Here is a 15000-nt window from a genome sequence, read left to right as displayed (position 1 = left end):
AATCAAAGGCCGGTGTTTCGATGCTCGCCGTGCAAAGGCTTTAAAGGGAATAATTCAGAAGAATTCATATTTCAGACTCTGCATAGCTCTTTCGGGATACAATCACACCGTTTGGGGGTCATGCAACGCAAATCAAACCTGCGCTTCCGTCACATGGGCAGTGAGGCGTGCGTGCGTGCGTGTGTGTGTGTGTGTGTGTGTGTGTGTGTGTGTGTGTGTGTGTGTGTGTGTGTGTGTGTGTGTGTGTGCGAGTGCGTGTGTGTGCGTGTGTGTGCGTGTGTGTGCGAGTGTGTGTGCGAGTGTGTGTGTGTGCGCGTGAAGGGCGTCGGGAAAGTGTTCATCCGCGGGACTTAAAAAGGAATAATTCACCCAAAAATAAGATATCGGTTCTTTACTAGAAAAAACAAAAAAACAAAAAACTACTTCTGGGGTGTCATTTCATCTCACAATTTTGACTAGTTTTGATCTCCTGTCCTAATTTCCACTTTATCTCATAATTACCATTTTTAATCATTTCCGTACGTCGAGTTTGACTCATTTGATCATTTCGACTCCCTATCTGGATCACTGGATCAGAATTCTGACTCATACCGTGATGTTTTATGTAAATTACGGCATATCTCATAATTACGACTCTTCATAAACAATTTTTTTTGTCTCATAATTCATGCCCACTAGCGTCTTATAACCGTTATCTTTTAACTATTATTATAACCTACTTTTTTATATCACACCTACGGTATTACTTAGTGTGTCATAATCATATTTACCTTATATTTTGACTTTTTATGTCAGATTTATGACTTTTCTTTCAATATGAGATGTTATTATGGCTTCTCGTCTCATAATCGTGACTCACCGTCTCATATTTTCTTTAATTAAAGCTTCTTGTATCATATTTCTCGCTCAGTATCTTAAATTTGGATCATTAACGATTTCCCTAATGCTTACTTTTTATCTCAAATTTGACATTTATCACCGAGCGCACCATAAATGCGACCTCATAATCATAGTTTTGAGTCTCAATTATAATTTAGCGCTTTATGGCATAAAAAGTCAAAATATTAGATATGGATCATAATTATGATTTACTATCTCATACTGGGTCATGATTACGATCTCGTTCCGTGGCACCGAACCATACAGACGTCACTTTTACGATGCTTTCTGGAGATCGCCAGCTGGGTCGCTGTGCACTTTTACGGAAAAGAGCGGCGTTAAGATAACCATTCGTAAAAAGCACGTGGGTTCGGAAAGAAACGAAGAGATGAACTTGTAGCTTCTGGATGAACTATTCCTCTAAAACGGCTCACCAAAGCGCTTGAGTGCATTTAAAGGGAATTAAAGACTATTAGACCGAAACGTGTTTTGATATAAAGTACAAGCTGAACGTAATTGTATTGTGCAATCGTTTATCAGGTCTGTTATGAGCGTGACTTGAACGGGCGAAACAATAAGCCACTGTAAATATGCACCGTCTGCATGAGAAACACAAGAAAGGCCTTAACGTGACCGCTTTGCTCCCGATAAACGAATCGGATCCCCCTAGAGGTCAGCGATACTCGCGTCAACGAAACGAAAAGGCAATTGGCGCGAACGAACAACAAGAGCATCGCGAACTAGAGAATGCGTCAATGCTTTGAAAACAACGACGGGAGCGTTTCACCTGAATAGACTGAACAGTGCGACCGTTTGGTAATGCATAGATCCGTTCCCCTCGCGTCCGTAGCAAATGCCAAGCGGGAACATCAGCTCCCCGAACCGGAACACGATGTGACCCGGAAATAATAAACCTGATATTGAACAATGACAATCATCGCTTGGGATTCGAGTCGCATCATGCCTGGTAAGGAGGCTACAAATGAAAAAAAGAGCAATGGTGAACAAAAATAAATGGCTTATTTCGATCGCTCCCTTGCGGTTCCTTTATTTGGGTTCATTTTCCGTTCGTTTTGGCTTCCTGCAGATTGTGCATCTGTCCTCCGTGTTACAGCAGTTAGTGATCCGGCCGATGCTCTCGCTCGTCTCTCACGGGAGGAAGGGCTCGTCCTCCTCTTCCTCTTCGGCGGCGGGGCCCGGGTCGCTCAGGCAGCGCATCAACCGTTGCTGAGGCTCCTTGTCGTCGTCCCCGTCGTCCGGTTTGTCTTTTCTCTGCTTCGTGGGAGAGGGAAGCTTCATGGTGAGGCCGCCCTCCTCCTCCGCGCTCACCTTCGGCTGGCCTCCCTTCTTGCCGAATTCGTTCACCACGTTGACGGACTCCGGGCTCTGCGGCGAGGCGAGGTCCACTTTAATGGTGGGGATGCTTTCCGTGATGGACTTGAGGCCCCACGCTTGAGGGTCTGTGGGAAGAGATCAGGAGCTGAATCGATACTGCACACACCATCAGCACTTTATTTTCAGTGTTAACACAAACCAAAGCTGCTAAAATAGTCGTATTGATAGAAATGAAGCAGAACTAAATTAACTGGAAATGTTATATGAAAAATGTAAATGAAAATATGAATAAAATAAATTATATATATATATATATATATATATATATATATATATATATATATATATATATATATATATAAAGCTAAATAGACAAATGGAAAATTTATGATAAACGTTACTAAAACTTTAAAAACCTAATATTAAATATCAAAATGAAACAAAAATTAGTAGTATATATATAAAAAATAAAAAAACTAAAATAACACTTTTATTCAACGACAAATTTACTTAAAAATATTTTTATTGGCATAAGTCTAAGAAAATATAAATAGGCTTATGCAAAAATAAAAAGAAAAAAACTCTATACCTCGATCTAATCTCACATATTTATAATCTCACATATTTATAGTATATTTCAATATTTTTATGGCAAATAAGACACTGACCTCAAACTAAATTTAAAATATTAAAAGCAAATAATTTTTTTAAATATATATATAGTGCATAAATAATTCTAAAATATCAATCGTATGTACAAACATCAATTTAATTGCACAAATAGAATTAATAATAACATTTGCATGATGCAAAAGATATATGGTTTGTTTTCTATTTTTATGCCACTGGCATGTTTTTTTGAAGCAAAAATCTTTTTAAACAAAAAAAAAAAAAAAAACCTTATTTCTCAAAATGGTGGGTTATAAGTAAGCTTAATAAGAATAAACGTCCGGCTCACCTGAAGCCAGTCGAGCTCGAGCGATGGTGGGAGAATCAGGAGGCGGAGCGGGAACCGTGAGGTAATTGTTCATCTGTGATATCTGAAACAGACAGATAAAACGTCGTTTATGATTAATAAAAGTTAAGCGGCTCAAATAGCTGTCAGCTGGGATGATTTATGACGGCTAGTGGCTTAATTATTATATAAACGACATAGGGTTAGTAAGGCGGATGGATTGACACAACCAGATTTGTCCAACCTTCTTTTCTAGCTCCATCATCTTCTTGCGTTTGATGAGGATCTCGTTCCAGCCGTCCTCGTACGGATCGGCAACCAGAGTGTGTCGGTTGTACGAGCGCAGCTGAAAGCACACAAGACAGTTTAGTTTGATCCGCATGAAATGCCACGCGGGCGGAGGACGTGCGGAGGCGAGTGGGGAGCGCTCACTCTCTGGCGGGTCCTCTGCAGGTTCGTGCGCAGGATCTTCCTGATCTCTTCCTCGCGGGCCTTGGAGAGCTGCGGCAGAGCCCGGTCCTGAGGAGGCTTCTTGGGCTGGATGTTCCTGGAAAAAAACATTTGAGATTAAAACTGATTCCGCAAATTCCTTCCATGCATCCTACGTACTATATGCATTACTGTATCCGTTCTCTCCATGCGTTGCTTGAATTCCTTTCACATTCTGCATTCCATAACCTGCACACGTTTTTTCCTAATTCCAAATTCTAGATGCATTCCATAAACATTTCGCATATTCTTCATGCATTATGTAAATCCTTTACACCATCCACGCTCTATAGGCATTTCTTACACATTCTACCAACTGCATACATTCTACAAATTAATAAAATGTTTAAAAATCGCAATTACGTAACCGTTCAGAGCGGCAATTAATCGTTTAAAATGCTTAAGAAGCGTTCTTTTCTTTCCAAGCTTCATCTTAATGGTTTTAATTTTAGTACGGCATTATAATATTATGCATATTTTCGACCTAATACTATAGAAATGATTAGTTAAAAAAAAAAAAAAAAAAAAAAAATGTGGTCGATTCAAGCAATCATTTAATGAAAATTGTGATGATCATATTTAATAAATCGCAATTAAATATTAGCGCTGTCATAATCGTGCAATTCTTTAACCCATTCCACTCTCTACATGCCTTTCCAACATTCTCCACGCATTCCATCCAAATTCCACGCATTCCATCCAAATTCCACGCATTCCGAAAATTCCACACATTCTGAAAATTCCACACATACTGTAAAACAGGCATATCAATTCCAAACATTCTGTAACGTCCCCCATGTGCGTTCCGAGAACTGAACGCATTCCGAGAATTGAACGCATTCCGAAAATTCCACGCATTCCGAAAATTCCACGCATTCTGAAAATTCCCCCTTCCAAGAATTAAACGCGTTAAGAGAATTAAGCGCATTCCGGAAATTCCACGCATTCCAAAAATTCCACACATTCCGAGAATTCCACACATACTGTAACGTCCCCCATGTGCTATAATCACTCCTTAAATCCAATACACATTTCACACAAGTTCTATAAGCATTATATGTGCTAAATTGTCAATTCTTTAACCATTCCACTCTCTGCATGCCTTTCCAACATTCTCCACGCATTCCATCCAACATTCTCCACGCATTCCATCCAAATTCCACGTTCTCGAGCGAAAGCTTCGAGGCGCGTTCGAGAATTCCGCCTTCCGAGAATTCGCGCGCATTAAGAGAATTCCAGCGCGAAAATTCCACACATTCCAAAAAAAATTCGCGCGCCCGAAAATTCCCTTCCAAAAATTCGCGCGTTCCGAAAATTCCACGCATTCCAAAAAATCCGCATTCGTTCCGCATTCCAAAATTCACGCATTCGAAATTCTACGCATTCGAAATTCCACGCATTCGAAATTCCACGATTCCAAAAATTCCACGCATTCCAAAAAAGAATTCGCGCATTAAGAGAATTAAGCGATTCCGAAAATTCCACGCATTCCAAAAAATTCCACGCATTCCGGAAATTCCACGCATTCCAAAAATTCCACGCATTCCAAAAATTCCCCCTTCCAAGAATTAAACGCATTAAGCGCAATTCGCACGCATTCCAAAATTCCACGAAATTCCAAAAAAATCCACGCGGAAATTCCACGCATTCGGATTCCACGCATTCGAAAATCCCCTTCCAAGAATTAAGCGCGTTAAGAGAATTAAGCGCATTCTGAAAATTCCACGCATTCCAAAAATTCCACGCATTCCAAAAATTCCACGCATTCCAAAAATTCCACGATTCCAAAAATTCCACGTGTTAAATTCGCCGCATTCGAAAATTCCACGCATTCCAAAATTCCACGCATTCCAAAATTCCAATTCCAAAATTCCACGCATTCCAAAATTTCCCCTTCCAAGAATTAAACGCGTTAAGAGAATTAAGCGCATTCCGAAAATTCCACGCATTCCGAAAATTCCACGCATTCCGGAAATTCCACGCATTGCAAAATTCCACGCATTCCAAAATTCCACGCCTTCCAATTCGTTCCCCATTAAAAAATTAAAGCGCATTAAGAGAATTAAGCGCATTCAAAATTCCACGCATTCCGAAAAATTCCACGCATTCCAAAATTCCACGCATTCGAAATTCCACGCATTCCAAATTCCACGAATTCGGAAATTCCACGCATTCGGAAATTCCCCATTCAAATTCCAAGCGCGTTAAGAGAATTAAGCGCATTCCGAAAATTCCACGCATTCCGGAAATTCCACGCATTCCAAAATTCCACGAATTCCGCAAAATTCCACGCATTCTGAAAATTCCACGCATTCCAAAATTCCACGCATTCCAAAATTCCCCTTCTAAAATTAAGCGCGAGAGATTAAGCGCATTAAGAAATTAAGCGCATTCCGAAAATTCCACGCATTCCAAAATTCCACGCATTCCAAAAATTCCACGCATTCCAAAAATTCCCCCTTCCAAGAATTAAACGCATTAAGAGAATTAAGCGCATTCTGAAAATTCCACGCATTCAAAAATTCCACGCATTCCGAAAATTCCACGCATTCCGAAAATTCCCCCTTCCAAGAATTAAAAAAGAAAATTAAGCGCATTCCGAAATTCCACGAATTCGGAAATTCCATTCGCGCATTAAGAGAATTAAGCGCATTCGATTCCAGAAAATTCCACGCATTCCAAAAATTCCACGCATTCCGAAAATTCCACGCATTCCGGAAATTCCACGCATTCCAAAAATTCCACGCATTCCACAAAAATTCCACATTCCAAAAATTCCCCCTTCCAAGAATTAAACGCATTAAGAGAATTAAGCGCATTCCGAAAATTCCACGCATTCCGAAAATTCCACGCATTCCAAAATTCCACGCATTCCAAAAATTCCCCATTCCAAGAATTAAACGCATTAAGAGAATTAAGCGCGTTAAGAGAATTAAGCATTCAAAATTCCACGCATTCGGAAATTCCACGCATTCCACGCCCTTCCAAAAATTAAATGCACACATTCCGCATTCGAAAATTCCACGCATTCCAAAAATTCCACGCATTCGAAAATTCCCCTTCCAAGAATTAAACATTAAAGAATTAAGCGCATTAAGAGAATTAAGCGCATTCCGAAAATTCCACGCATTCCGAAAATTCCACGCATTCGAAAATTCCACGCATTCCGAAAATTCCCCTTCCAAGAATTAAGCGCGTTCGAGAATTAAGCGCATTCGAAAATTCCACGCATTCCAAAAATTCCACGCATTCCAAAAATTCCAAGAATTAAACGCGTTAAGAGAATTAAGCGCATTCCGAAAATTCCACGCATTCCAAAAATTCCACGCATTCGAAAATTCCTCTTCCATTCGCGTTAAATTCCACGCATTCAAATTCCACATTCCATTCCAAAAATCCCCCTTCCAAGAATTAAACGCATTAAGAAATTAAGCGCATTCGAAAATTCCACGCATTGCAAAAATTCCACACATTCATTCGAAAAATCCACGATTCCGAAAATTCCACGCAAAAATTCCACGCATTCGAAAATTCCACCATTCAAAATTCCGCGATTCCAAAAATTCCACGCATTGCAAAATTCCACGCATTCCGAAAATTCCCCATTCCAAGAATTAAACGCATTAAGAGAATTAAGCGCATTCGAAAATTCCACGAATTCGAAATTCCACACATTCCGGAAATTCCATGCATTCCAAAATTCCCCACATTTCAAAATTCCACACATTACGAAAATTCCACGCATTCCAAAAAATTAAGAGAATTAAGCGCATTCCACACATTCCAAAATTCCACGCATTCCAAAATTCCACGCATTCGGAAATTCCCCCTTCCAAGAATTAAGCGCGTTCCGAGAATTAAGCGCATTCCGGAAATTCCACGCATTCCGAAAATTCACGCATTCGAAAATTCCACGCATTCCAAAATTCCCCTTCCAAGAATTAAACGTTAAGAGAATTAAGCGCATTCCGAAAATTCCACGCATTCCAAAAATTCCACGCATTCAAAATTCCACACATTCCAAAATTTCCCCATTCCAAGAATTAAACGCATTAAGAGAATTAAGCGCATTCAAATTCCACGAAAAAATTCCACGCATTCGACGCATTCCAAAATTTCCCTTCCAAGAATTAAACGCGTTAAGAGAATTAAACGCATTCATTCCACACATTCGAAAATTCCACACATTCCAAAATTCCATTTCCGTAACGTCCCCCATGTGCTATAATCACTCCTTAAAAATCCAATACACATTTCACACAAGTTCTATAAGCATTATATGCGCTAAATTGTCAATTCTATTAAATTGTCAAATTCCACGCATTCGGAAATTCCATTCATTCCGTTCGAAATTAATTCCAAAATTCCGCATATTCCGAAATTTCCCCTTCCAAGAATTTAATGCCTATAGAATTCCAAACATTCTGAAATTCCGTGCATTCCATCCAAATTCCACGCATTTCCGAAAATTCCATGCATTTCCGAAAATTCCACGCATACTGTAAAACAGGCATATCAATTCCAAACATTCTGTAACGTCCCCCATGTGCTATAATCACTCCTTAAATCCAATGCACATTTCACACACGTTCTATAAGCATTCAGCAAACTCCGATCGGGTTCCATGGGTTCTAAACAGATCCAGGAGGCACTCACTGCATGGAGACGGTGGACGGCAGGGCCGAGGGCAGCTTGGCTCCTCCGCCGCTCTCCACCAGCTCGATGGCCTGCTTCATCTCCATCTTGTGGTAGAAGGCGATGAGCTGCGGTTCTTTGGAGCGCTCGCCGGCGATCAGGCACTTCTTCACGTATTTCTTATTAAACCGGTTGAGCCTGGAAACGACAAGGAACGGGTGAAAAGGTGCTCATTTTTATCTGGCAGAGAAACACAATCAAAAACTACATGTGGTTGTTCGCATTCTTTCCCAATTTGATCCTAAACCTCGCTTTCTCTGCTGCACAGTATATCAGAACAAAAAGATCCAGACTGCGTTCTGAACCAACTAAACAAAAAACGAGTCTGGTATCAAAGCATCATCCAAATACCAAGACCATATATATAGGATTGGACTTTTTGAGTTATATATACACACTTGTCCTTCCAGTGATGATGTCCGTAATGTCCGCAGATGTCCTCGATGCCGGTTAGCAGATGATCCAAGAACTAAAGACAACAATCGATAAGCCGTTTAGGAAACATGAACTACAATATCAATTAACAAGACTGAGATAATCGGTTAAACAGAAGCTGCAGCTGAGCATGATGTTGACGATAAGCTTTCAAGTGGACAGAAGAGAGATTTCAGCCAGTCACTCAAAGCATTAACGATGACGAGACGCTCATGCAAATGGACGTTTCCATAGCAACAATCAGCTTTATGAGCGGTGAATAAATGCCAATTAGTGGGCAAAATGTTCTGTACTGAGTTTTGTGGAGTGGATCCAAGCTCATTTCTGGCATACAAAACCTGCCACCTGCTCTTTCTAAAGAATATTCACATTAAACTCATATAATATAATAAATATATATTAAATAATATATTTCTGCACTTAAAGTTAGGGATATATATAACAAACTGTACACATGTAACCATTTACATATATGTAATATAGATATTTATAATATAAATTTTGTTTTATTATTTTTATATATATATATATATATATATATATATATATATATATATATATATATATATATATATATATATATAAATAATAAAAGAAATTAATATATAAAAATATATACATTTAAAAATATATATTAAAATATATTTAGAAAAATTATATATACACACACACTTTACAATTTTTTACTATAATTTACCAATATAATAATACTGTCAACATTTATGTTCATATTTAAACTTTTTACATGAGAATGTATTCAGTAGCACATTGTCTGTTGCTGTGATATCAGACCTAGTGTTGAGAATAGTGATATTTGACTGGTGTTTTTCTCCTCTGAATTGTTGCTATCATTATAAAATGTTCTCAACGCTCCCACAAACATTTATTAAATCTGTCCGTTTATAAGCGAGATGTCTCTGTTTACTGAGCACTGCTCTCACTCTGTTCATGTTAAAATGTTGACTGAGGTGAAAACACAGTCCTGCTTTGACGCGCTGCGAGTGTTTGATCAGCCGGAAATACATCTTTGTATGATGTTACGCTGTCGTGCAGGTCCTTAAGTGTACAAGACGTTTGCTAAGGTCTCTAGACACATACGGTCTGATTTTAAAAGGTTGCGCTAAATTGTTCTGATATTAAGGTTAAGATGAATTTTACTCAGAGAGAAAATTACCTCTATTTATAGGACGACTAAGATTATGACATTTTCAAGAAAATTACATGTTTTCCTGCAAAACAGTCACTGATTTTTTTTTCTCTCAATGCATTATGGTAGAGAGAATGCTCTACTGCCACGAAAATAAAGCCTTCATTTTCTTTATACAAAACGTAATGTTTTTCCCCCTGTGCATTTTCATTAATGTAACAATGCTTTATTTAAGCTTGTCACATCAAATTCCTTACAGTGACTTTCCTAATGTCATTTACCATCTTAATTTAAAAAAAAATAATAATTAAGGTAAATCTAATTAAAATAATATAGTAAATAATGAAATTAATACAGTAAATAATAATATGATTAAATAATTATTATTGTAAACGTTTTAAAATGTATTAGTGATTGATTATCGTGTAAAATTCTAATGAAAACAATGTCACAATTCGAAAATCACAGTGGTCTACAAATTAGCTTAATTTACTTTATACAAAATGTATTGTGTGTGTGTGTGTGAGAGTGTGTATGTGTGAGACTGTGTGTGTAAGTGTGTGTGTGTGTGTGTGTGTGTGTGTGTGAGAGAGAGTTGAGAGTGAGTGTGTGTGTGTGAGAGTGTGTGAGAGTGTGTGAGAGAGTTTGTGAGTGTGTGTGTGAGAGAGTTTGTGAGTGTGTGTGAGTGTGTGTGTGAGAGAGTTTGTGAGTGTGTGTGAGAGAGTTTGTGAGTGTGTGTGAGAGAGTTTGTGTGTGTGTGTGTGAGAGTTTGTGTGTGTGTGTGTGAGAGTTTGTGTGTGTGTGTGTGTGTGTGTGTGTGAGAGTTTGTGTGTGTGTGTGTGTGAGTTTGTGTGTGTGTGTGAGTTTGTGTGTGTGTGTAAGAGTTTATGTGTGTGTGTGTGTGTGTGTGTGTGTGTGAGTGAGTTTGTGTGTGTGTGTGTGAGTGAGTTGAGAGAGTGTGTGTGTGTGTGAGAGTTTTGTGTGTGTGTGTTTGTGAGAGAGTTTGTGTGTGTGTGTGTGTTTGTGTGTTTGTGAGAGAGTTTGTGTGTGTGTTTACATATGACAGAAACATTCTAGACATTTTACGTCTTATATATATATATATATATTTAGTCACCTGTCATTCTAAATATATCTAACTGTATTTGTAAAGAAGACAGGACTGTAGCAGTAAGTGACCAGCAGGTGGCCCTCAAACACTCTCACATGTTACACAAAGCCACCAGTTCTTGTAATGAACTCATCTCAACCGGCTCCTTTCACTACTCTTCACTGAGTGTAACCCAATCTAGTCGGGTTGAGAAAACAATAAATATTCCTGATTCACACGATGAGAGAAACTCACCTGTGTGTGAATCTCTTCATTAATAGATCGCTTCGTTTCCTGTTTCTTCTTCACCGCCAGGAGGTCCACCAGAGGTCGAATGGTCATGCCCTGCCAAAACAAAGAGAAGAGCGGAAATACATTACTGCTCACAGACGGTGCTTTTTAAATGCAAACGATACAAAAAAAATTTATTACACAAAAAAACGATTGAATGCAGTGAATTAAATAAAAAGCGATACAGTCAAGCTAAATATTTTTGAAAGGCTTCTAAAAACAGATCCGCCACTGCATTGGTTTTAATTGCATAAAATAAAATAAAATAAAATAAAATAAAAAGCCTTACTGTCAAGCAAAGTATTTCTTAAATGCTTCTAAAAAACAGATCTGCCACTGCATTACATTTAATTGCATAAAATAAAATAAAATTAAATGCTCCACTGTCAAGCAAAGTATTTCTGAAAGGCTTCTAAAAACAGATCTGCCGCTGCATTACATTTAATTGCATAAAATTTAAATAAACAATACGTTTCTTGGTTAACTTTACATTGAAGGACCTTTCAAGGACTTTCCAGGTCCAATACCCTCAAATTCAAGAACAAGCTAGATTTAAGACTTTGAAGAGCTTTTTAACACCACCAATATTAAGACAAACCTTAACGTGGTGGATTTGAATGACCCTAGGAGCTAGGTTGTCCGTAATTCCCATTTAATTTGTTCCACAAGTTACCCTCTGGAAAAGACCTGGATTGGAGTCGCGATCTGTGGCAGCATCAGCGCCATAGCCAGGCCTGGGGCCGGGCCGCATCAGGCGCCACTGGTGGCAGGTCTTGCCCCACGGGACCCGGCCGGCTCAGCCCGAAACAGCGGCGATGGGGCCATCCCCGTGGGCCCAACCTTAGGAGGGACCGTAAATGCATGCATCATTTTGGGTAGCAGTCGAGCAGGGACTTCTTAACCCAACCCCTGACTCAGAAGAGTTTTAGGGACATGGAACGCACCTCTCTGGGGAAGGAGCCTGAGTTGTTGCGTGAGGTTGATTTAGTCGGGCTCACCTCCACGCACTGCTTGGACTCTGGAACCCATCTTCTCGAAAAGGCTGGACTCTTCACTACTCTGGTGTTGCCCGCAGGTGAGAGGCGGCAGGCTGGTGTGGGCTTGCTCATAGCTCCCCAGCTTAGCCGCCATACTGTTGGAGTTTAACCCGGTGGATTGAGGGTCGCAACCTGGACTTCGGTTGGGGGAGGACTTCACTGTCATTTGTGCCTACGGGCCGAATGGCAGTGTAGAGTACCCGGCCTTCTTGGAGTCCTTGGGAGGGGTGCTGGAAAGTGCTCCAACCGGGGACTCTATCGTCCTGCTGGGGAAACGCTCACGTTGGTGATGCTAGTGACACCTGGAGGGGCTGATTGGGAGGAACGCCCCCGATCTAAACTGAAATTCTGTGCTGAGGCACGGTCTGTCCAGCCGAACACCATGTTCAAGCATATTTACACCAGTACACCTGGCATCAGGACACCCTGTCGGAGGTCGAGATCGACTTTGTGGTTGTATCATCTGATCTCCGGCCGCATGTCTTGTGGGTGAAGAGAGAGGCGGAGCTGTCAATGATCACCACCTGGTGGTTTGGACCGTTGGCGGGGAGGAGGCCGGACAGACTTGGCAGGCCCAAACGTGCCGTGAGGGTCTGTTGGGAACGTTTGTGACTGTCAGGTGATCTTCAACTGCCTTTGACCGGATCGAGGGAGGCTGGAGACATTGAGTCCGAATGGACTATGTTCTACCTCTTTGGTCGACGGCCGTCCGAGCTGTGGCCGAAGTCTCCGGTGCGTGTTGGGCGGCACCCCGAACCGCCTGGACACGTAAGGGATACCGTCAAGCTGAAGAAGGAGTTTATCAAGTTGGCCCGAGGGATACTGCAGCTGATCAAGTACGCAGGGCCATGCACTGCTGCCCGGGTGGTTGTGCAGGCAAAAACTCGGGTCTGGGAGGAGTTCGGGAGGCCATGGAAATCACTATCGAACGCCTCAAAGAGGTTCTGGCAAACCGTCCGAGCTCAGAAAGGGAAAGCAGTGCCCTGCCAACACCGATCAGTGCTGATGGGAACCTGCTAACCTGACTGGGGATATTGTGGGGCGGTGGAAGGAATACTTTGAGGACCTCCTCAATCCCGTCAACACGTCTTCCACTGAGGAGCAGAGGCCGGGGATCCGGGGGACTCACCATTACCTAGCCTAAGGTCACTGAGGTGGTTGAGAAGCTCCTCTGTGGCAAGGCACCAGGGGGGGCGAGATCCGCCCGGAATACCTCAGGTCTCTGGATGCATGTCTTGGCTGACACGCCTCTGCAGCAAAGTGGCCGCGGGAAAGTGCCTCTGGACTGGCAGACGGGGTGGTGGTTCCTCTTTTCAAGAAGGGGACTGTGCTCCAACTATAAATAGCCTCCTGGGAAAGTATGCCAGGCATGGAATAAATCCGCCCGATTAAATCGGCTAAATAATTTTCGCCCTGGGCGTGGAACACTGAAGCTCTATTATTAGTAACCAGTCTACATGTGTTTTGTGGATTTGGAGAAGGCATTCGACCGGTTCCTCGTGGTGTCCTGTGGGGGTGCTCTAATATGGGGTAAGGGCCCTTTGCTAAGGGCTGTCCGATCCTGTATGAAGAGCAGGAGCATAATTGCCGGCATTAAGTCAGACTTGTTTCCAGATGCATGTTGGACTCCGACAGGGCTGCCTTTGTCAATTATTTTTATGGACAGGATTTCTAAAAGCGCAGTCAGGGGCCGGAGGGGGTCTGTTTGGTGACCACAGGATAGCTTCTCTGCTTTTTGCTGATGATGTTTTCTGTTGGCTGCATCTGGCCAAGACCTGAGCTGAAAGGGATGAAAATCAACCTCCAAGTCTGAGGCCTTGGTCCTCAGTCGGAAAGGTGGCTTGCCCCTTAAGCTCCTGCCCCAGGTGGAGGAGTTTAAGTATCTTGGGGTCTGCACGAGTGAGGGGAAGGATGGAATTAGAGATTGACAATTCGGTGCAAAGTAAATCGCTGTAAATGGTGAAAAAAGAGCTATTCGCAAATCTCGATTTACCGGTCGATCTTCGTTCCTACTCTCACCTATGGTCGCGATGAGCTTTGGTCATGACCGAAAGAATGAGATCCCGGATACAAGCGGTCGAAATGAGTTTCACAATGGCTGGGCGCCCTTGCAGAATAGGGTGAGGAGTTCAGTCACTCGGGAGGAGCTCGGAAACCCGCTGCTCCTCCACATCGAGAGAGGCCAGCTGAGGTGGCTCGGGCATCTGTTCCGGATGCCTCCCGGGACGCCTCCCAAGGGAGGTGTTCCGGGCATGTCCCACCGGGAAGAGGCCCTAAGACAAACGCTAAAGAGACTAAATGGGAAAGATAAAAAAGTCTGGGCATCCCTGCTTAGACTGTTGCCTCAGACCCGGCCCCGGATAAGCGGAAGAAAAAAGAAGAAGAATATTAAGACAAAACCTCTATCATTTTATAATGTAATTATTTAATTTGTTAAACAAGTTATTCTGAAGCAATATTTATCTGTGTTGCATCAGCTTTATATTAACCTCAGGACATGACTTATTTTTAAGGCCACATATTAAACCTTATTAAATGCATGCATCATTTTTCACGCCAGCTTCTTAGACCTGATCAGAAGATTCGATTAGCACCGCGTTGTTATTCATTTTCAAAAACGACTCTTACTGCATCTGATATACTGCAA

At 41.4% G+C, this 15000-nt stretch overlaps 1 protein-coding gene across 1 annotated transcript in view; it reads right to left on the bottom strand.

Moving 5' to 3' along the window:
- The window catches only part of slc9a1a (solute carrier family 9 member A1a), a 43238-nt gene that overhangs the window by 2186 nt on the left and 26052 nt on the right, over nucleotides 1-15000 (bottom strand). Inside the window, exons 6-12 of the mRNA XM_043260880.1 lie at nucleotides 11281-11370; nucleotides 8752-8822; nucleotides 8315-8491; nucleotides 3602-3716; nucleotides 3414-3515; nucleotides 3173-3254; nucleotides 1-2339 (exon numbers count right to left, since the gene is read on the bottom strand). The exon at nucleotides 1-2339 is cut by the window's left edge and continues 2186 nt beyond it. Of these exons, the coding sequence (XP_043116815.1) occupies nucleotides 2029-2339; nucleotides 3173-3254; nucleotides 3414-3515; nucleotides 3602-3716; nucleotides 8315-8491; nucleotides 8752-8822; nucleotides 11281-11370 (948 nt within the window). The 3' untranslated portion in view covers nucleotides 1-2028. The remainder of the gene's footprint in view (nucleotides 2340-3172; nucleotides 3255-3413; nucleotides 3516-3601; nucleotides 3717-8314; nucleotides 8492-8751; nucleotides 8823-11280; nucleotides 11371-15000) is intronic.

This window comes from Puntigrus tetrazona, chromosome 16 (genome assembly GCF_018831695.1).
Source record: "Puntigrus tetrazona isolate hp1 chromosome 16, ASM1883169v1, whole genome shotgun sequence".
NCBI classification, from domain to species: domain Eukaryota; kingdom Metazoa; phylum Chordata; class Actinopteri; order Cypriniformes; family Cyprinidae; genus Puntigrus; species Puntigrus tetrazona.
Note: the sequence above shows the minus strand (reverse complement) of the source record. Positions and strands in the feature narration are given on the sequence as shown.